Genomic DNA, 24,507 nt, shown 5'->3' with positions numbered 1-24,507 from the left:
AAAACTAGCTGCTGCAGGAATGGAAGGGAAATGGGTGTTATTGAATGATGTGTTGGATGAATAAGCTGATGTGGCATGACAAAATAGGTAAAAATTTGCCTACCTGCTGGAGATGGTCTAAATAAAAAAGTGATGAAATATCATGATGACTTTGCTCTTTTATTTGTATAACAGTGACAAAATAGTATGAAAAATGTAGTAAACTTACCATTAGCCAACCAATCCTATTAGTTCATGGAGACAAACTGTACAGGGTCGAACCGGGTACGAATGTTGTTACGTGATAAAACCGATAGATAAGGATCCGACCCGTTCCATCAAACTCCAAACTCCAATGCCCCAGGTCCATTCATATTCTGGAATCAAAATCCATGTTATAAATTTTAAAAAAAGACTAATGCCCTGTTTGGATGGAGGATAGAGAGAGGGAGGGGAAGAGAAATGTAGCTTTCACCCTGTTTGGGAGTTTTTGTAAGGAGGATAGAGAGGATGAAGGAAAGGGAACGGAGGGTAAAATTGCTTGGTTTTCTCCCCCCCCCTCCCTTTTCTGACAGTAGAGGAGGGTAAAGGAGGGTGAAAGGTATAATGATAATCTTACCCCCATCAAAACAAATAAAAAGACTAATGTATTATTAATATAAGATCATTTGTGTAAATTTACATATATTTCATTCCCTTCCCTTCCCTCCATTATTACTCCCAAACAAGTTATATTAATTCATCTTACTCAACTCCCAAACAACTTATAACAATTCTCTTTGCTTTCCTTCGCTTCCCTTGCCTTTGTTTAGCTTCCCTTCCCTTCTCTTGTAGTAAACTCCCAAACACACCATAATAAATGCTAAATTTGCCCCAAATTCTGGTGATTTCGCCATGAAAGCGGCGAAGAAATCAGCGGTGCTGTATCACTACCCGTGCCCTGACGGAGCTTTCGCAGCCCTAGCGGCCTATCTCTACTTCAAAGCCGCGTCTTTGCCCGTCGCTTTCTTTCCCAACACTGTCTATGATCCCATCAAGTAAGTGCTTTTCCTCAATTTTTTTAGAAGTTGATCGAAAATTTTGAAATTTGAACCTTAGGAACCCGTAAACCAAACTCTTAGCGCGCACAAAACTAAAACCTAAACCCTAGCTTGCTTTTGAAGTAGCTGTTTTAACTGGATAATCCATGGACTTGGGTTTGAGAATGGGAAAGTTAATTTCTTTTGATACCCTAAGATGACTTTTTTGAACATTGGGGTATTTTTTGATCAAAGAAAAAACTTCAGACTATCAAAGTTAAAACTGGTGTAACTTTGGAATATTTAAGTGCAAATAGCGGGAAAAATTGCAGGAGCATCAAGGTGAAGAAGAAATAAGAAAAGAAACTAAACTGGATTTAGTTGGTGAGGAGATAGATCAGGGTTGTCCGCAAGGTTTTAAATATCGGTTATCGGGAATGTATCGGACGACCAAAATTCTTATCGGATAGCGGAAATCGGGGATATATCGGGGATAAGTAGTATTTATCGGAGTGATATACTAGATGGTGTATATATATAATATAATAACTAAAAAATATAATCTAACCATGCTTAATGAAATATAAACATACCAAAATGTAAATCATCATGTTTATAATCACTAACCAATTGTAGAAAGCAAAACTTGCATCTTGACCGCACGATGAAACCATTCGATTGCATAGCCTTACTTATCGGCCGATAATCCCGATAAAAAAACCTTACTTATCGGCCGATAAGTACCGATAACACCGATAACTCCCCGATAACTTGCCAAAAACGATAACCGATTAAAAATCCAAGTTATCCTATCGGAGAGCTCCCAAATCCGATAACTCGGCCGATAATATCGGTTATCGGCCGATATTTAAAACAGTGGTTGTCCGGAGGTAGGTTGGTTTCAGAAGAGTGCGAAACAGCTCCGCTATAAGGATCTTGGGCAAATGTAGCAGGTTTAGGTTCATGATCAAACGACAACACATTCAGCGCTTGCTCCAATGGTGGATCAGCTAAGGTGTTTAGGTAGTGATTTAGCAATGCAAGGGTGGCACATGAGTTTGCGACAAGGGATATCGGCTATTTGGGGGATGCAGATGTTGTGTAGCAGTATGGTGATCAGTGGAAACATACACTACAACAAAAGTTGTGACCTGCGATACTTTTCTTTGCCATCTCGAGACACATTTTCGTTTCACATAAATGAAGAGCGACACAAGACGAAAGTATGAGTAGAGCATGTGTGCAGAGGGTTCTTCTACACATGGGAATGTGTCGCAAAATCCCCGACACATGCATTATATGTCGAGAATGGCGACACAAACATGTGTCTACTCATATTTTTATTTTCAAATTTTTTCGCTCATAAATCATTTGATTTTCTAATCCCATTAGTTCATCTCTAATGGGGCCCAACCCACTTAAACCTATCACCATTCTAATTGAAGCTCACTTACATAAATCACGACAGAGTTATCACCGAGTAACCTCACGGTTTGAATAAAGTCGCCTAATGACTTTGTTTATGCATCTAGCTGTCTGACCAATATCATCTTATCAATCAAGTTTAAACAACTTAATTTCGTTGGGGCTGAATGATATGGGACTAATTTCCCATTGGTGTATACATAATTATGTTCTCAAGGTCTAAAAGCTCGGCACAAATTTGTGTCGCAAGTGTCAATTACCATTTTTTTATTGATTTTTATTCTAGTTTGCATCTCACGACACAAACAAGTGTGTGTTCGAAGTCAACGAGCCAATCCGCGGGTGAAGCCTTTTTGTTTCCGCTGGTGCTCTCCAGCCACACAACTATTTGTGTGGAGATATTTGTGTCGCAAGTTGCACTTTTTGATGTAGTGATATATGCATGTACATAGCTTGTTGCACTTTTTGATGTAGTGATATATGCATGTACATAGCTTGTTGCACTTTTTGATGTAGTGATATATGCATGTACATAGCTTGTTGCACTTTTTGATGTAGTGATATATGCATGTACATAGCTTGTTGCACTTTTTGATGTAGTGATATATGCATGTACATAGCTTGCGGCATTGAGGCGGTGAACGGCCTATGGTGGCATTGACAAAGTGTGGATGGATATTAGAGGTCGTGCCGTGAGGAATGGTAATCATGAACAACTGTTACATGTTGCAGGAGGTTGTTGGCTTGATGATTCAATATGGCGGTCAACAATGAGGTGAGCCATTGGACAAGGGACAAGTTATTGCATGTGATGTTGACTTCGCATTCGTCACACACAAAGGACCATGGGAGGATTTTCAGTGAGCTTCCCCTCACTTAACTGCTGGTGAGCAGTGGAGGAGGCTTCCGAGGCATACCAGTGGTCGTTCATGAGTTGTGACAAAGATAACAACCATGAACCTTTGGAGGCATCGACGACGAATGATGAAATTGCTTGCTATTTGGTCGAGATCTAGATATGAGATACGACTTTCTCATGGCTTGTGGCTAACGCTTGGTTTGGTAGGAGGTTTAAGGAGAGGAGGAGAGGTTAAATGGGGTGCAATAAGATGGAGGAATGTGCATCCCTTTTAGCCTTTACGTTTGGTAGGACGAAGGGTGAGAGGAGGTGAATGATTTTTAGTGCATTTTCTCTCGTGTCCTCTCAATTTGGGAGCACTCTTCTCTCTTAACTTTTTAGTTTTTTTTCTTTGTCTTGTCCCTCACCTCACCTCTCCCTCCAAAAACTCTCAACCAGATATAAAATTTTAATTTTGTCTCTCACATTGCCTCATGACCTCCTACCAAACCATGCCTAAGGAGTCATAGACTGGAAAAGTTACATGAGAAGCTTTTCATGTGAGATATAGTAAAAGTAAGTTTGGTGTTTGGTTACTTTGGTATAATATGTTTGACGATACAACTACCATATTTCTAATGTAATACAAATCTAAAATATTGGTGCTTTATAGGGAAAAACATTGATGTGGATTTGAATTGTTGTTGGCTCCAAACAACGAATACCAAGTAAATACCAAGTGGAGCCAATTAACACATAAGAAGGTTGGTTTTTTGGTTGACAAACAAAGTTTATCGGTGTTGGATTAGGAAATTAGTGTTGAATTTTGGTGATGCATATGTGTAACCCTTTGTATTTCAGCCTCCATATACAGTGGAGTTATTATGGAATGTGAAAATCAAAGTGAAGTGGGAGGGCAACATTTAGGTTTTAAGGACTTTATCATTAAAACCCGTTTATTTAAAAAATAACAAAAGTTGAAATAAAGAAATAAAGGAAAGAAAACTAGAAGTGAAAGTTGTAAAAAATATTGTTTGATATTTATGTGCAATAGAATAGTGTTAGGTAGACCTTCTTATTATAGCGGGTTACCACTTAACTCTTTTATTAACACTTAGCCCTTTTGAAGTCTAAATGAAGTCATCTCATTGTTATTTTCACCTGTATTATACAAAATGCAAACATGCGTAAAAAATGAAGACACTAATCTCATGGTAATTGGCAATGTATTTTAAAAAATAAAAAATAAAAAATGTGTTATTCTTCTTGAAATGCACACTTTTTGAGTTGATGATCTTTGTAATGATATCATATGAACCTCTATTGTCAGATAACTTGCAGGATCTCATGTTATATTTATTTGATAAATGAATTATAAAATATTGTTAACAAAATGATGCAGTTCAGCTTATTTTCTTCCGAATTAATTTCTCATTGGTGTTAGACTAACCAGAGTTAACCTTTTAATTGCAACATCCAATAAAATGCAATTGGTTTAAAATGCTTAGGTTGGGGCACCACTTGTATTACATATTACGATGGCTTGACCTCAAACTTCTCTGATAGACATAAGCTTTTCTGAGTCCAGTGTTCTACGTGCCCCACCTGATGCACATGTAACACTACCTATGCTTCTTATGGGATCTTGAATTAGAGCACAATGATCTTAAATTCTTCAACCATGACGTATGATGCATGACACAATCACTGGTCAGATTTGATTCACATTGCAAATAGATTTGTTATGATTTTAGATTTGTCTTTGGCTTTAGATAGGTGAGAATTAGTTATTTTGTTTAGTTGTTTTGATTTGAATTGTGTTAGGATTGAGTATGTTGAATTATTTCATGGTTAAGATTGAATTGATTTTAGAGATAGGGTAAGTTTTTTGAATTTCTTTCAGATGAGAATTCCAAACTCTATAAAAGATGGAGGAGATTTTTGTAATGTAGTAGAGAGTTTATGATTAATAAAATACTATGTACGTGAGATTTTGAAGTGATTCCTCAAGGCGTAAAACAATCTTCCGAGTTAGATGTCTGTGTGTGAAACCGATCTAACCATTCTTTTATCTTTCTTTAGTTTGTTTTTTTTAATTAAATAAAAAGAGGGAAAGTCACTGTTCATCCGTGATTACTGTTCACTCGGGTTACTGCTTATCTTGGAATTTTTCTCGGTGCCTTTCATTCCCCATCAGCTTACCTTTTATTGAAAATGGATTGCATGCCGGGGAACTTGACTAACCTAAAGCTACCAATAAAAAAATTCTTATCGGATAGCGGAAATCGGGGATATATCGGGGATAAGTAGTATTTATCGGAGTGATATACTAGATGGTGTATATATATAATATAATAACTAAAAAATATAATCTAACCATGCTTAATGAAATATAAACATACCAAAATGTAAATCATCATGTTTATAATCACTAACCAATTGTAGAAAGCAAAACTTGCATCTTGACCGCACGATGAAACCATTCGATTGCATAGCCTTACTTATCGGCCGATAATCCCGATAAAAAAACCTTACTTATCGGCCGATAAGTACCGATAACACCGATAACTCCCCGATAACTTGCCAAAAACGATAACCGATTAAAAATCCAAGTTATCCTATCGGAGAGCTCCCAAATCCGATAACTCGGCCGATAATATCGGTTATCGGCCGATATTTAAAACAGTGGTTGTCCGGAGGTAGGTTGGTTTCAGAAGAGTGCGAAACAGCTCCGCTATAAGGATCTTGGGCAAATGTAGCAGGTTTAGGTTCATGATCAAACGACAACACATTCAGCGCTTGCTCCAATGGTGGATCAGCTAAGGTGTTTAGGTAGTGATTTAGCAATGCAAGGGTGGCACATGAGTTTGCGACAAGGGATATCGGCTATTTGGGGGATGCAGATGTTGTGTAGCAGTATGGTGATCAGTGGAAACATACACTACAACAAAAGTTGTGACCTGCGATACTTTTCTTTGCCATCTCGAGACACATTTTCGTTTCACATAAATGAAGAGCGACACAAGACGAAAGTATGAGTAGAGCATGTGTGCAGAGGGTTCTTCTACACATGGGAATGTGTCGCAAAATCCCCGACACATGCATTATATGTCGAGAATGGCGACACAAACATGTGTCTACTCATATTTTTATTTTCAAATTTTTTCGCTCATAAATCATTTGATTTTCTAATCCCATTAGTTCATCTCTAATGGGGCCCAACCCACTTAAACCTATCACCATTCTAATTGAAGCTCACTTACATAAATCACGACAGAGTTATCACCGAGTAACCTCACGGTTTGAATAAAGTCGCCTAATGACTTTGTTTATGCATCTAGCTGTCTGACCAATATCATCTTATCAATCAAGTTTAAACAACTTAATTTCGTTGGGGCTGAATGATATGGGACTAATTTCCCATTGGTGTATACATAATTATGTTCTCAAGGTCTAAAAGCTCGGCACAAATTTGTGTCGCAAGTGTCAATTACCATTTTTTTATTGATTTTTATTCTAGTTTGCATCTCACGACACAAACAAGTGTGTGTTCGAAGTCAACGAGCCAATCCGCGGGTGAAGCCTTTTTGTTTCCGCTGGTGCTCTCCAGCCACACAACTATTTGTGTGGAGATATTTGTGTCGCAAGTTGCACTTTTTGATGTAGTGATATATGCATGTACATAGCTTGTTGCACTTTTTGATGTAGTGATATATGCATGTACATAGCTTGCGGCATTGAGGCGGTGAACGGCCTATGGTGGCATTGACAAAGTGTGGATGGATATTAGAGGTCGTGCCGTGAGGAATGGTAATCATGAACAACTGTTACATGTTGCAGGAGGTTGTTGGCTTGATGATTCAATATGGCGGTCAACAATGAGGTGAGCCATTGGACAAGGGACAAGTTATTGCATGTGATGTTGACTTCGCATTCGTCACACACAAAGGACCATGGGAGGATTTTCAGTGAGCTTCCCCTCACTTAACTGCTGGTGAGCAGTGGAGGAGGCTTCCGAGGCATACCAGTGGTCGTTCATGAGTTGTGACAAAGATAACAACCATGAACCTTTGGAGGCATCGACGACGAATGATGAAATTGCTTGCTATTTGGTCGAGATCTAGATATGAGATACGACTTTCTCATGGCTTGTGGCTAACGCTTGGTTTGGTAGGAGGTTTAAGGAGAGGAGGAGAGGTTAAATGGGGTGCAATAAGATGGAGGAATGTGCATCCCTTTTAGCCTTTACGTTTGGTAGGACGAAGGGTGAGAGGAGGTGAATGATTTTTAGTGCATTTTCTCTCGTGTCCTCTCAATTTGGGAGCACTCTTCTCTCTTAACTTTTTAGTTTTTTTTCTTTGTCTTGTCCCTCACCTCACCTCTCCCTCCAAAAACTCTCAACCAGATATAAAATTTTAATTTTGTCTCTCACATTGCCTCATGACCTCCTACCAAACCATGCCTAAGGAGTCATAGACTGGAAAAGTTACATGAGAAGCTTTTCATGTGAGATATAGTAAAAGTAAGTTTGGTGTTTGGTTACTTTGGTATAATATGTTTGACGATACAACTACCATATTTCTAATGTAATACAAATCTAAAATATTGGTGCTTTATAGGGAAAAACATTGATGTGGATTTGAATTGTTGTTGGCTCCAAACAACGAATACCAAGTAAATACCAAGTGGAGCCAATTAACACATAAGAAGGTTGGTTTTTTGGTTGACAAACAAAGTTTATCGGTGTTGGATTAGGAAATTAGTGTTGAATTTTGGTGATGCATATGTGTAACCCTTTGTATTTCAGCCTCCATATACAGTGGAGTTATTATGGAATGTGAAAATCAAAGTGAAGTGGGAGGGCAACATTTAGGTTTTAAGGACTTTATCATTAAAACCCGTTTATTTAAAAAATAACAAAAGTTGAAATAAAGAAATAAAGGAAAGAAAACTAGAAGTGAAAGTTGTAAAAAATATTGTTTGATATTTATGTGCAATAGAATAGTGTTAGGTAGACCTTCTTATTATAGCGGGTTACCACTTAACTCTTTTATTAACACTTAGCCCTTTTGAAGTCTAAATGAAGTCATCTCATTGTTATTTTCACCTGTATTATACAAAATGCAAACATGCGTAAAAAATGAAGACACTAATCTCATGGTAATTGGCAATGTATTTTAAAAAATAAAAAATAAAAAATGTGTTATTCTTCTTGAAATGCACACTTTTTGAGTTGATGATCTTTGTAATGATATCATATGAACCTCTATTGTCAGATAACTTGCAGGATCTCATGTTATATTTATTTGATAAATGAATTATAAAATATTGTTAACAAAATGATGCAGTTCAGCTTATTTTCTTCCGAATTAATTTCTCATTGGTGTTAGACTAACCAGAGTTAACCTTTTAATTGCAACATCCAATAAAATGCAATTGGTTTAAAATGCTTAGGTTGGGGCACCACTTGTATTACATATTACGATGGCTTGACCTCAAACTTCTCTGATAGACATAAGCTTTTCTGAGTCCAGTGTTCTACGTGCCCCACCTGATGCACATGTAACACTACCTATGCTTCTTATGGGATCTTGAATTAGAGCACAATGATCTTAAATTCTTCAACCATGACGTATGATGCATGACACAATCACTGGTCAGATTTGATTCACATTGCAAATAGATTTGTTATGATTTTAGATTTGTCTTTGGCTTTAGATAGGTGAGAATTAGTTATTTTGTTTAGTTGTTTTGATTTGAATTGTGTTAGGATTGAGTATGTTGAATTATTTCATGGTTAAGATTGAATTGATTTTAGAGATAGGGTAAGTTTTTTGAATTTCTTTCAGATGAGAATTCCAAACTCTATAAAAGATGGAGGAGATTTTTGTAATGTAGTAGAGAGTTTATGATTAATAAAATACTATGTACGTGAGATTTTGAAGTGATTCCTCAAGGCGTAAAACAATCTTCCGAGTTAGATGTCTGTGTGTGAAACCGATCTAACCATTCTTTTATCTTTCTTTAGTTTGTTTTTTTTAATTAAATAAAAAGAGGGAAAGTCACTGTTCATCCGTGATTACTGTTCACTCGGGTTACTGCTTATCTTGGAATTTTTCTCGGTGCCTTTCATTCCCCATCAGCTTACCTTTTATTGAAAATGGATTGCATGCCGGGGAACTTGACTAACCTAAAGCTACCAATAAAGTAAAATGTTAAACTGTCAATTTTCAAGCGTATTAGTTTTGTAGTGACATGAAAATGCATCCTCTTATTGCAGTTTAATGAGTGTTATAAATATTACTTAGGTTGGCTTCCATTGTAATTTGATACAATAGGATAATAAACTTGGCACTGAAACATAAGAATAGATATGTTAGAGCTTTATTATTATTGCCCAAGCTTCTGATCTAACCTAAATTTAAACTATTCCTTCTCTTTTCAGGGCTGGGAATCTTCCAGTGGATGAGCTTAGTGATGTTTATCTCCTAGATTTTGTTGGACCTTCTGGTTTTGTTGCTGAAATATCTACAAAAGTTGAGAGGTTCGTCTCCTAAATCCTAATCCTTGTTTCCATTTTTTTTCGCCTCTTCTCTATGATGTGTATCACACACATATATAGCCTACTCGAAGTAATCTTGTAATACTGTAATTATTGTCTTTAAGGTTTTACAGTAAATTGCATGTGTATGCTCTAAAGTACTGATAGCATGCACTAGAGTTATTGCCTTTATCGAAAGGTTCGAACAGCACTAAGAGCAGTTCCTGTTAATTTAATAGTCTCTATGTTTTGGTATCTGGAAATTATTTTCTTACTATAATTTAGTTGATAATTCTGAGGTCTTTGTTGTTTATGTTAACTTTAATTAATTAATTTTTTTTCCTTCCTTCTTTTTTCTAGTGTGACAATCCTAGACCATCACAAAACTGCGTTTGAAGCTTTATCTGGAAATTCTTCCATTGGCTCAAATGTGACTAAGATAATCGATATGAAGAGAAGTGGGGCTACAATTGCCTATGACTACTTCAGAGAAAAGCTTTTTGGAAAAACTGATGTTTCAAGAGTGGGTGATAGTGCTGGTATTGGAGTTAACTTTGTTCCAGATAGTGATCTTGAAAGGGTAAATAGGCTTTTTAAATTTATTGAAGATGCAGATCTTTGGAGATGGGCGCTCCCACTTAGCAAAGCTTTCAACAGTGGTTTAAAAGATATGAATATAGAATACAATGTGAATTTGAACAAAGCTTTATTTGATCAGGTTTGCAACTCTTTTCAACTTGATTCTGGATTTGATGGTTGTATATATCCGAGGACTCCTTAGGTTTTCTTGCATTATCGTTGCTGTAATCTGGTTAGCTACAATTTTTCTGTCTTCACTTGGAACATTTAGTTATTTGCCGAATTTTTCTTGATTATAGAAGACATTACATATTACATAAATAGGAAATTTAAGAAACAGTGAAGATGCTGGGACACAAAAGGTTTGTCCAGTTTTTGGCTGCTTGTTCACTGAAAATACACATATTCTCATAATAATAGACTGATAAATCATTGCTCAAGGAGTTATGCAATAGCTAATAAGTTCTGCGGCATTTAGTCAAGGAAAGACACGCCCTATTTCATTTGAAACCAGGACTTGTAATTTACTGATCAACCAATCGTGCAAAGAATGTACTATAGATACTATGCTTTTGAATCCTTGTTCTTTCTCAGGTGCTCAAGCTATTGATGGGTTGAGGTTAACTACCAATATTTCCTTTCAGTTCAGTTGACATGTTATATGGAGCCCAGTTCTCAGAATTTCAATTTTAACCAAGCCTTTTGGAGAAACTCAATGTTATGTTACATCCCACCTTAAAAACTAAGATTTTCGTCACATAAGCATGTCAAATACGTAATTTGACAATTTTCTAGAATAATCTAGAGCATCCTGGAAGTGTCTAGAATGTTCTAGAGCCTTTTGGAACAATCCGGAATGTGGAGAGTCCTCTAGAATATGGTAGAATGTTCTAGAATAGTGTAGAGTGTACTAAAAGAAAACAGAGTGTAGTAGAATGTAATAGCATGTTGTAGAAAACTCTAGAAAAGTATGAAAGAAGAAGAGGTGTACATAGTTCTAGAGAACTCCAACTATGGAGGGTTGAGGGCTATAAATAGGAGAGGAGTCTCACTTGTCAAACCATCCCTCCAAAGCTTGTAAACTCTCTTGAGTATAAGTGTCCCATTTATTCCTCTTTTGCTTTGCTCTCATGTTCATCTAGTTAGTTTGCTTGTGTAAGTGATACAAAGGCTGAATTTAGTCAGTTATTAGTGAGAGACTTGCTAAGTGCCGCACGTGAGCTTAGAAAAAAGCTTAAGTCCATGAGTCATGACAACTAGCTAGATATAAAGTGATTTCCCCTTTTCTGCACTTTACAACTAGAATTATATTGAAAAATATGTTCGTCTTGGTAGTTGCCTAAGTTTCATGGAAATGAGTATGGGTACTGGTACTGATGCGGGCCACATGGCAAAATGGTGAAATGCAAGGTGCATAGACATGCCTATATATATATAGATAGAGACATGCCTAAGTTTCAAACGGTCTTATTTGAAAATAACCATCCTTTAATTATCTAACCCATGTGCACCAATGTGAATGTGGTTCCCTCTTTAAATAAGTGGATGGGAATGAGCAACCTCACTACCTAGCATCAAGTTTGTGCTTGGTCTAAGCATACCCATATTCCTTATATATATATATGTATTGAAATTAATAATTTACAAGAGATCATCGGTATTTTTCAATTCAAGTGCTATTTGAATTTAAATTCCTAGCATAATTTGGAAACTGCTCATTTTTTAACTTGTCATTCAAACCACCATTTTAAATCATAGCTTTTATCTTGGTATGGGTTGGAAAACAAACCTGAACCATGTCTAACGAATTTCAAGAAATGGACATGAAGTATAGGACATACGTCCAAGAAGTGTATGACAAGTTTTTTAAATTAAAACATATATGATGTAGTTGAGCACATGCCTCAATAAATGTTGCATATATCCAAGGAGTGTGCTTGAGGTTTGGGTATGGGTACGTGTCGGGTACGAGCACGGCTACGGCTTCATGATAGAAGTACCCAGGTAACATTGGTAGTTGCTGAGCCAACTATATGTGGTTGGTGGCTAGGCCAAGATATGCTCATGGACCCTTAGTAGATGCTCATAGTCTGCTTGATCTAGGCATGAAATCTAATTGTGTGTGCGAATTCGTAGGTCTAAGAAACTAGACTAGTAATTTTTTCAGAATTTAGACCTATCAAGCTCTTTGCAGAAATATGCAGGTTTCTGTTGGAAAAAGCAGTTTTTTTGTTATTTTTTTGATGTCACAAAGGTTAACATTACGAGTGATCCATAAGCAACAAGAATGCCTGAACAAGAAAGATCCTTTTGAGGAATCTTAAAATCAACACAACTTTCTGTTGGGAGTTAATGGAAGCCTACTCGTTAAAATTGTTCGGTTGCATCTGGAAACCAACTGTTCAACATGCCTTGGAAGATTTATGGCACATTCTTTTGCCCATGATTTCCTTTGGCTATGATTATTTCTAAAACTTAATCAGATGTATAGCCAGTATCATTCAAATTGTCAGTTCTCTGGAGCTTTCTCATACTTGAATCATTGTCTTCAGACATCTGCATTTTAGTGGGTGGAGGTTTCAACTGTTACAATGTGAGAGTATGTCCCTTTCAAGATCTTTAAGACTTTAGCCAATATGACATTTCCCACTAGTAGGAAGCATGACCACATCCCTATGATCTTGGTGATTCACAATTGTGATGTTTGCTATTGTTCCTTCTTGACTGGAACTTATTCCCTTTCTGCCCCTATTTATAAGATCTATAAACACACTTTTTCTTTCCTTTTATATTCATATAGTCACATGATCCTTGTTGGTCTGCATCCAGTAGTGTATTGTGGTTCGCCCTTCTTGTTGTAAGAAGTTGTCTCTGTTACCCATAGTCACAAGTCCTGTGTATGGAATTTATTAGGCGAGGGTTAAAAGTTCAGAACTTGCGAAAGATCCAGAAGACCAAAAATTATTCGGGAGTAGTTCAGTGCTATTATTGTATAGGAGTATTATTCTTCGTATTTATGCCTGATAGCAATTATCTATGTAGAACAATGGTTAGTACATTATAATGGCAATGAATATGCTTGTTCAGTTATTGGGATGTGTGACGTATCCTTATGAAATAAATCATGCAAAATTCGTGGATTTAACATTTAAGTTGTGTATTATTTACAAGTACTTCACTGAAGTTCAGCTATTGCAAATTATTCACAAGTAGACTTGTTCCTTAATATTGTGATTCGCTTATTATTCACAAATTCTCAAATTATTAATGAATACTGTGATTATGGTTACAGCTGCTTTTGCATGCCATGTGCACCTTTTACTTTTCATGGCTGTTGTCTCCTGTTTGTATTACAGACTCCTGAAAGCTCTAAGATTATGGGAAGAACTTTTTAATCTGTATTTCAAATATTTTATGCATTCTGTATTTGAATTTATCCAGGTAATTAGTTTTAAAGCAATTTCAAATCTGTTTTCAGCTATTTGCATTGGATCCTGAGTATATCATTAGTCATGGGCAAAATACACTGTTGCACAAGCAAGAGTTAATAGAGAAAGTTCTGGAGCAGTCTTATGAGATTGTACTTGGAAGTGGGCGCTTTGGTCATTGCTTGGTATGCACATTCTTGTGGCTAATTCATTTAACTCCACATACTTTTCTTTCAGTAACGATTTTGCTTATTAAACTTGAACTTGAACATGGAAAGAACTCAAAGAAGTATCAATGTGATTTAACGTTTTCTTTTTGTAAGATGTGAACAATATTTTGAATATATCTTATTGTCATGAAGACCATCTAAGCGTCCTTGTTGCATACTAAGAGCATGTAAGATAAACTTGGGATATGTAATAACTTGGTGTCTATACCTACTCATTTTGTCGAATAGAGTGAACCCTGATGGGTAGAAAAATGCTTTAAATCTCATGTTACTGTCTAGTTTGTTAGGAAATAACATTTATAGGTTGATTTTGATGGTTTCTTCAATTGTGCCAAACTCTTTTTCTTTGTGATTGAATAAATGTATGGACAACACATGGAACCTTTTCAATTTTCGCAATTCTGATTGCTCCTTGGTAGTGTTTCTCTTATCTACGTGCTAACGTTTTACCTCAACTTTGATCTATGGTATGTTCCTTTGGCCCTAGTGTTACATGCATTGCAAACTTGCATGTATACAGATTTATTCCTTGCAATCTTGCTCCAAAATCCAAATAACTGTTCTCTTTTAACTTATAATATGTTTAGGCAGTTGATGCTGATTCCATTTCAAACCTCAGGAGCGAGCTAGGAGACCAGCTAGCCAATAAGAGCCGCAATCTAAAATTGAGGTGAGGGTTCTGTGCATCATTTGGCAGTTTTCAATCAAAATTGGGGTCAGGTTTCTGCATTATTTGGTATTTTTCAATCATATTCTTGTTTAACCTTTCTCATTTGATGAAATCTAGTTATCCACCTAGTTAGCAGTCGCTTTATGCAACTGTCAAACAAAGTTTAATATTCAACTTAGATAACAGAAACGTACCCTTATCAGACTTAAAAAAATAATTTCTAATATATTCAACTCCAAACTTGTATTTAAATTTGAACTCGTCCTCTATGTGCACATTGTGAACATGTATGCGAACTAATAGTCACACAAAGTCATTTATGTACGTGCATTTATACATTTGTGCAGGGTTCTATTTGTGTGTGTCGATGCCTTGATGTATCCATCTATGCAGTTAAGTATGTATATAAGGAGCAGCTTACTTACTCCTAGGGTAACTAACTTAGTTATGCCCACATACAGAAAATGTGTATTGTGCAATAAAATTGGATGATCAACTCTGTTCAATTTTATCTACATTTCTTAAAAAGTTTATTTTCTTAAAAAGTTTATTGATAAAAGGACCATGAAATTTAAGCATATAATATCCATGTTTAAGTGGTTAGTTACTATGATACACTTGAGAGACCTCTTAGTGTATGAGTTTGGTTATTTCAACAGATGATCCATTTTGTTCATCATGATCTGCACTTCTTAAAGCATTTATAAATAAGAAATATTGACATTCTAAGACTTTGTAATCCATGTTTCATGCTATAAATTTAGTTTTTTCTGACAAATAGCTTTAGTTGTATTGTTGTAAAGCATTAATTTTACAACCTCTTGATGTCTCAATGTGCCTACTTTTTTAATAAAAAAGACCCCTAAATCTTCTTTATTTTTATTTTAGACCCCCAAATCTTGGTATTTCAAAATAAGACCCCCAATTCCTCTAAGTTGTTTCAAAAAGGACCTCATGAACGATTACCATCCAAACTCTTTACCTAAAAATGGTTAACTCTTTTCCATATTGAGTAAAATACAGTAATAACCTTTCGAAGCCCAAGTTCAATCTCCCTTTACCTTTGTTTCATAATTCTTATGTCCCTCTTCTCTAATTTCCCTGATCTCTCCCTATTTCCTCTCAAAATATCAATTCTGTTAGGCTTTAAGATTCCAATACTCATAGATCGTAAGAGCGGGAGAGTGTGAGAGAGGGACCTTGAGGAGAAAGAACGGAAACTGAAGGAGAAAAATAAGAGGGTTTGGGGGGGGGGGGGGGAGGGGGGGGGGGAGGAGGGTCCAGCAACCATTTAAGCTGTGCTAAATCTTGCATGAGCATGGGCATAATGGTCCATAAATGAAAATCTCTTAACATTATTAGAGAAATTTTGCAATTAAGGTTAAATCTAACCTAGGTGGTCTTTTTTGAAACAACTAAGGTTGTGCTTGAATGTAAGGAATTGATTTGAACTTCTAGAATTCAATTCTAGAATTTAAAATCTGTAAATCCAATTCAGCTGTTTGGGAATCATTAGAATTTCAATTCTAGAATTCTCAATTCTAAATTTATTGTTTGGAAAACATTAGAATTCCAATTCTAGAATTTTCAAATGGTTTAACCTAATAATCGCCATAATAAATGGGTTAAGTTTAGAAAAAAAAATCCCAACTATGGGGATGTATCAGAAAACCCCTTAACTGTTTTAATTTGAGTAAACCCTTCTCAAGCTTGAGGGCATCGTAGATAACCCTCCCTCAACTTTGAAATTTTGATTTAATTATATTAATAACGACCAACGTTAAGCATCAATATCATTCTATAAATTCATCCACTACCATACAACTATATCAATTATTAAAGCCGAAGCTTCAAACATTATATTGAACATTTCAACAAAACCAAATATCTAAAGCATCCAACAAACATAGATACCAACACAAGTAAATATATCCCTACCATAAGTGACAAATTTAAGTAGCCTCACACAATTATTCATAAGCAGAGTTTTTCTAAAGCTCCTTTTCCATTTGACTTAAATAAAAGTTTTCTTCCAAGTTCTTGCGTACTTTCACTATACATTTCTCCATTTTTGCTTCCTCTGCTCGGTTTCAGAGGCATGTCAACTTCTGCGAGGTCTTCAATCACCTGAAACAACAACAATAGACCAATCATCTTTCACCATTGTGAGTCTTTCTCAAGGGCATAAGAGAAAAACAAAATAGTTCAGACTGGCATCTCAAATCTCCTTATCAGTCGCGTTTCACATGGGGTTAGTGTGAACTGGCTAAAGGTTCAATAAAGCCAAACCAAGCTAGAAAGAAACCTATCATGATATCTATCTAAAGATCAAACAAGATGAAAATTACTATATATTCCTGACTCATGTATTCCTTTTTAGAAATTTTATACAGGTGATAATCTAGAGAACAATAACTTGGACATGCTGCTAACATCAAAAGTTGCAGTTCTTACCTGCTTTACCATACTCCTTTCAAAATTTTAAGTTTCTAGACTAAACCTTGTTTCATCTTGTTATAATTTGATCATGTTACTAACATATAATTCATTCACTCTATATCAATTCTCTCCCTCAGTGAATATTGAAGACATTTTAAGCCCATAAAACAAGACCAATTGAAAACTAGATAAGATTCATAATTGCATAGACAACTGCATGCATAGATATGAGTTAACCATATAACCATCCTGGTACTTGCCAATACAAAAACAAATTAGTAAATCAGGAAAGTTTTCTACAACACTAAAAAATACAACAAATTACTACGAACCAAACACCAAACAATCGAAGAAATATTATCATCAGGCTGCAAATGTCTTAACCCTATCTGCAACAGCTATTGAATATCATTGACAATTGATTCCCAATCAATCTCCAAACAGAAGCCATTCTTCAAACAAAACCCCACTTTATATAGAATGTTTTTCTTTTCTTATAAACCTATGATTGCCCAATGATCACCCTTGGTAGCCTGCCTACTCAAGAAAGCGAACCTAAACACTAATCTAGACACCATTCATTTCTCAGAATTAAAGACACCCAACCAAACATGCAACATTGCTGGAAAATCAACAATTACAATAGTAAAAGGAAGAAGCTTAAAAGTTTTGTTGGAGACATGTACCTTTGTTTTATGACAATTGAGCTATATGAAAATAATTTCAGTATTGGATTTGAATACAATTTAGTGTCTTAATGCACAAAGGATTTCCTTTGATTTTGCGAAGTTGTGATGCATCACCTACCACTTCCTAACTAATACAACCGGTAATAACAAGTGGAGACTAAAGTTTTCAAGTCCACTAATCAAAGCAATATTTCTATTAAATGTTCCATCTAAGCAAACAAATGGGCTGGGACCTAACATCTCATAAGTTAATTCATCTAGAAAGTCAAAAGAGGGAAAATAAGTGCTAAAATATGTTGTGCTTATCCTTCACACGAAGGATCTAATAAATATGAATCCATTTTGATTGTGGCTGAATGACTGAAACTATACATGTTATATTGTGATTTTTGATGCATAGTTCATTTAAACAAATTTGGTAACTGCAAAGGTGAGGAAGAAAATGTAATTGTCCTATTTTGTGATTGCTGACACAGTAAATTTAGAGGTATCCAAACATCAAAACACCTCTAGCAATATATAAATAACACCAGTTGCAACAAAGGTTAAAAATTAAGAAAGAAACATGTCAAATCTTCAAGCTACAACTATCATGATAACTTAAAGAAAAACTAAGAACAAAAGAAGGGGATAAGATTAAATATTAAAAAGGTACTGTTCAAATATTTTAATATGGATAAGGGAGTAGGATGTAATGAACAAGTCGTCGATGCTTGTCTCCATTTTATCTTATTTACCTTTCACCAGACTAGGACAAGCTCCTTTTTCATGCTATTATTTTGTGATTTTCAGACAGTAACCTAATTGTCATATGCTGAAGATAATGCAATTACAACAAACAGGAGGAAGTATTCTTGTATGTTTTATATTTATTATTACTGCTACTTGTACTTATATATGTCAACAGAAAAAAACTTGGGAAAATAAGCGTTAATCTAAAACCATATACGTTTAGATTTCCAAATAATCCATAGAATATTTTTTACAGTTGATAAATTTATGAAAATGAATGTGTGTTGCTGATAACAATTTACTTTAGAGATCAATGTTGTGATTTCCTAAATATAAAATTGTGTTGGATACGAAATTTCTACTACAAATAACCAAGCAATTAGAGTACACTTAATGTATGAGCATTTATTTATTTCAGCTAGTTTGACTTGGATTACAAAAGCACTCAAGGTGTGGTTTCATCTAGAGCTTAGTGCATTGTAAATCCACCTGTGGATAATTTCTTCATGGAAATTCCTCATGATATGTTCATTGAAGGTGAACTTTAAACCAGTGAACTGTTTCATCTCATTTATGTTGCCTATCAAATCTTTCTATGCTTCATTATCAAAATGCCTTTTCGTAGCAATTAGTTATTTCTTTTTACCTTTAAATTGAGAAAGAAAGAATTAAAAGCAATCAATTTGATATGGTATAACTAATTGTTGCCTGTAAAGGGCAAAAAAGGAAGAAAAAGAGTTGATCCTTAGAAGACAGACCGAAGCTCAAGTAAGTATTCGACACTAATGCATATCAAGTGCGTAGAAGACTGGCATTGAATATCAAGTCCATGCATTCAATCATAAAAAGAATCAAAATAAGACATTGCAATTAATGATTGTAGCAAGATAGACTTGAACTCCTAAGCTCTAAAATTTTATCTTTTTCTAAACTTTTAACAAGCAACAACTACCATCATGCAGTTATAGTCAAAATCTATATTTTATGTGTACTTTGGTGACAACGTAGGGCTAAAATCGAACTAAAATCATCTAGCCATTTTACCTAGGGACAATCTCCAATAAATAATAATAATAATAGGGCAATTCTTACTGAAAATTTTACCTACTAAGCAAATTCAACTTTAGTTCTCCAATATTTGCCCTCAAAAGAAGATTGGTTGGGAGGGGGGGGATTTATAAAAGGACTCACTGTCACCAAGGATTGCTATTGTCGCCTCGCTGGAGGAGAGATTAGGGCTCACGGGAGAATTTAGCCATGGATCGATTGAGGGAGAGAGATAGGATTAGATCTAGGGTTAGAGAGGAGAGAGGATTGCTCCAGGGGAGGGGTCGAGAGAGGTAGAGAGAGGTTTTTTTGGGGGGTGGGGGCGGAGAGTGTCAAAGGAGTGATCGAAAGCAAGTAAGAGAGCTAAGTCACGAAAATTTCCAAATGGCCCTAATTTAGTTGTCATTTGAAATAGCAGGTTTATTGTAGTTTTAAAATTAATGTGGAATTGTATTAATTCCAATTTTTTCAAATTCTTTTGCATCCAAACATTGAAATTGGGCCAAATCAAAAAACTAAAATGATATCCCTCCATCCAAACAGGCCATAAAGGATTTTGTAGTATGATTTAAAATACCAAGATTTTGGGGTCTTATATAGATATAGAGAAGATTTAGGGGTTTTATATCATATAAAACCTTTTTTTATAGTAGACTATTCAAATTATGTAGATCAAAGTGAACAGATTGAACCATCCAAATTAATGGCGTATCATGTATAGTTATGCCTCAGAAGTATTAAAGGCACTCCCGCATATTTGTATCTATATATGCATTTATGTTTTGCATATATGTCATTTTATGTGTATATGTAAATTCGTCTACATATATAATATGCCATCTTTTATATATATTGGGAAATTGGTAATACTCCTAAAAACAATAAAAATGACATGTGTCACCTAAATGTACAAAATAACTGACATATGTCTTTAAAAAATAGTCACGTGTCCTCTCTATCCTATCAGAAGATAACATGTGAGCGCTTAATATTATCTTCACCTAATTAATAATCCTCATTTAATTAAAACGATCCACAATATAATATTATAATAATAAAATATTTGCTAATCCTAATCAAGTTAAACTATGCATAATTAAAAAAAATCTCGTAATCATATATTTAGTTATACTAATTAAAGGAGAAAAAACTCAGAGAGAGAGTCTCTCTATATAAAATCATATATGCAAAATTATACACATGTCAATCTATATTTAAAGTTGATGGATTCGTCTTATTCTTAAAAAAGTTGATGGATTAGTCAAATGTTTTTTGGTATTTATTGATTCAATATCCTGTCTTTAGTGATTTTTATAAAGAGGGATTAATAGTTTATGTGTGTCCCTCTTTAAATTAAAATATTAGTAGAACACAAGATCCCATCTTTGAGAAAACCTATAGCATGTAAAGATCTTCAATTATTTCACTCTATGAAAATTAAGAACTTTCCTATTATAAAAATATTCTCTGAGATGCGCAAAAAAGGATAAACAAATCAAATGCGCAAATTACCCAATATATTATTTCGAATTCCCCCTATCTTATCTATTTTCTCTAATTATTAGTTTGAAATTCTAATAGATTTTAAGGATTATTCTAAAAATAAATAATTGAGTTATTAGGATTATTTTATGGATAAGTGTTTTTAAAACCACATATACTTTTCTAATGAAATTGTAATTATGTGATAATTAGCTTTTAAGCATGATTGTTTTAGATTATATTAATGTGTTAGTACTTGATAGTGATGAAAAATGAATGATATCCAATGAACAATGACTACTTCATAGTTCGTCGACAAAAACTTTGGTAACCAGAACACCAGAAGGCCTACTGACAATTGTAGTGAACTTCATTTTTAATCCAGTAAGAAATTGCATAAGGCAAAGGAATCAAATAAGCATACCTTGGTAAAAGGAGATAATGCAGACGACACATAAATTGCATAAAATGTTCGCACCATGAGAACCAGGAATTTAACAAAGAAGTGAATGATATACAAAAAGATGCATAACAACAAAGAATTAAGCAACTCAAGAAAAAAGTGCACAACAGGGAGTGGAGTAGGTTCCCTCAAGCAGTCGGGATATTTTAAGACTATAAACCAGACAAACCAATAGGCTAGCAGCACTATGTGATAACGTATATGATTTGGATCAGGATTAGCAAAAACTTCTGGATGGATGCCTAGTTTCTAATGATGCTAGGAAATTGAGACTAGACATATGAAATAAATGAATTGCATGCAATAGTTAAGGACAACCAAAAGCTGAATACAGTACTTAACATGTGAATGATTGATAATGCAGATCTTAATAGATTGAACCTTTCAACACCAAACATATAAAGATCATAGGCAATTTGCACCATGTTTACATATACGAAAAAACAAGGAACACTAGTCTGCTATATCAGTGATCAGTCAGACAGTAAATATGCACCGTGTTTTTCAGCAACCAAGCCAGAAACTTAGGTAGAAATATCGAAATCATCTACCTGAAGCGCTACCACTGTCATGCCCATATCTGATGAATGTAAATTATTACTTAGGCATAAAGATCTACGCATACTGCCCACAAGCCTATGAATAGAAATCTTTAACTGAAATCACGCTAAGCCTAGTGAGAAAGCTAAATTCAAGGTAACATAGAGAGCTAAGAGAGAGATCGAAAAAGGCTGAAAAGCAAAAACAGATGCATCACACCTCATTAGCTCATCTCAAATTCCAGCTTAGACTAGTGAGAAAGCTAACTTCAAGGTAACAAAGAGAGCTAAGAGAGAGATCGAAAAGGCTGAAAAGCAAAAAGAGATGCATCAGCCCTCATTCATCTCATATTCCAGCTAAGACTAGTGAGAAAGCTAACTTCAAGGTAGCATAGCGAGCTAAGAAAGAGAACGAAAAGGCTGAAAAGCAAAAAAAATCATACCAAATCTGAAAAAATCTTTATAATAAACTGAAATGTAAGAAGACTTCGGCGGTTGGTAAAAGCTCCGTAGTTCATACATGTAAGACACACCCGTGCGAGCACGAGCAAAACTGTTGTTAACTGTATATGAAAAAGTGTTTATGGTCGCTGCCTTCCACAACTAAGTTGTCGCTTTAAGATCACAAAATGAGTCAACTGAATGGACGACCTACATGCTTCATTAGCATGCTAGCATTGAGTTGGCCGCAATCTATGCTGTATGTGCCATATTCTAGATTTCCAGATCCATGTGTTTCTTTTGCCACCTGACTTAAAAACACAGCAAGTCGGATGAAAATAGGCTGGATTGTTATTATTTATACATTGCAGTACACAACTAAATGGAAATCATTTTTCCTTGTAATTTTCCATTAAGTTGCAGTCGCATAGCTCTCTAAACTACAACATAGTGCTCTGAGGAAAGAATTTATCACATGCTTATGTTTTAAGGTTAGTTTAACCTGCAGGCAACACAGTCCTTCGACCAGTATGACATAATGTTTACCTTCAATATACTCGAAACTTTCTAGGCACATTTTTGTTTAGCATTTTCTATATAACTTGTATATAGGGGTATTGGAGCTGTGGTGTATAAAGTACCTGAGATCAACAATGACAGGATACTGAAAATAAGCCTCAGAAGTTTGGACTCGGAAGATACAACACCGATTTCACAGGTCCATTGACCATGTTTCTCAGTTTGAACTCATGCTTCGAATAATAACGAAGATAGTTCATAATATTTGTTCACATTTTTAAATGAACAGGAATATGGAGGCGGTGGGCACAGGACTGCAAGTTCCTTCATGCTGGACACACAGGAGTTTGAACGGTGGAAAGTTGGAGGTGAACCTCAATGTTGATTAGAATAATTAGAATGGGAAAAAAGGGTTTTTGTCATATTAAACCCAGAAATCTTTGTTAATTATGTATTAGACCCCCAAATCTCAGACCCACATTTCGCACTAATATGACGATTTGACGGTCTATTATAGAACTAACAAAGATTTAGGTGTCTAATATAGAATTAACAATGATTTGGGGGTCTAACATGAGGGTTTCGGAATCAGAATTCAAGTTCATGTTGGCTGCAGGGAAGTTTGAGGGATGGAAAGTAGGATTCTTGTCTTCAATGTTAATGTTTATTTCTATAATCAAAATGTAGAAGTGTGGACAACAAGCCTACTGGCTTGCCAGTCTGTATTTTTATTTCATTGTTGTCTATTAGTTAAATACATCGTACCCGTCTCATTGGATTTTTCTTTTTCTTTTTCTTTTTTAACTACACACTTTGGTCAAAATGTAACTTAAAACTTTGTTAATTTCGTGGTTATCTATTGGTTAGATTTGTTATAGGGTAAATTACACTGAACCCCCGTGAACTTTCCGCATTTTGCAGTAAGCCCATATGAACTTTCAAAATCGTACTAAACCCCAATAATTTTCGTAGAGAAACCCCTATATCTTTTGGATGAATTATGCTAAATCCCTAATAACTTTCAAAATGCCTTTTTATGTTGTCTTCTAGTTCTAATTTATGGGGGTTATTCGCAAAATGCAGAAACCTATTGGGGTCTTTAGTGTGATTTTGATAGTTCATATGGATTTAGTGCAAAACACCGAGAGTTCATGGGACTTTTAGTGTAATTTACCCTTTATTATCCCCTCTCATTTGATTTTTGGCTTCATTGTTATCTATTTGTGCAATCCTTTGGCCAATCAACAGTTGGATTCAGGGGCTAGCACCCTTGGAAGCAAAATTTAATTTACGGTTGATATGGTATGAATATTTTTTATATTTTCGATCGTATGGATAGAAACATAAATATATTCTCGGTCCTATGGAGAGACATTATGCTATAAATAGGGGCTAAACTATGAAATTGGTATTTAAACTAGACCTTTTTTTACCAATAGGTTATTTA

General features: G+C 35.1%; 1 protein-coding gene across 3 annotated transcripts; it reads left to right on the top strand.

The window, feature by feature from the left end:
- LOC109837157 lies at positions 742 to 23,849 on the top strand. 3 transcript variants are annotated; one of them, XM_020405276.1, is made up of 8 exons: positions 743 to 1,016; positions 9,707 to 9,805; positions 10,163 to 10,520; positions 13,860 to 13,994; positions 14,627 to 14,709; positions 15,057 to 15,101; positions 23,154 to 23,259; positions 23,350 to 23,849. In XM_020405276.1, the coding sequence occupies exons 1-8, from the start codon at positions 874 to 876 to the stop codon at positions 23,443 to 23,445; spliced, it is 1,065 nt and encodes a 354-aa protein (XP_020260865.1). In that variant the 5' UTR covers positions 743 to 873; the 3' UTR covers positions 23,446 to 23,849. The 3 variants fall into 3 exon arrangements, with proteins under 3 accessions (XP_020260867.1, XP_020260865.1, XP_020260866.1); XM_020405277.1 differs by lacking the exon at positions 15,057 to 15,101 and having other exon boundaries at positions 744 to 1,016; XM_020405278.1 differs by lacking the exons at positions 15,057 to 15,101; positions 23,154 to 23,259; positions 23,350 to 23,849 and adding an exon at positions 18,988 to 19,896 and having other exon boundaries at positions 742 to 1,016.

The sequence above is a fragment of the Asparagus officinalis genome, chromosome 4, assembly GCF_001876935.1.
Source record: "Asparagus officinalis chromosome 4, Aspof.V1, whole genome shotgun sequence".
NCBI classification, from domain to species: Eukaryota; Viridiplantae; Streptophyta; class Magnoliopsida; order Asparagales; family Asparagaceae; genus Asparagus; species Asparagus officinalis.
This window is presented reverse-complemented; position numbering and strand designations above follow the sequence as displayed.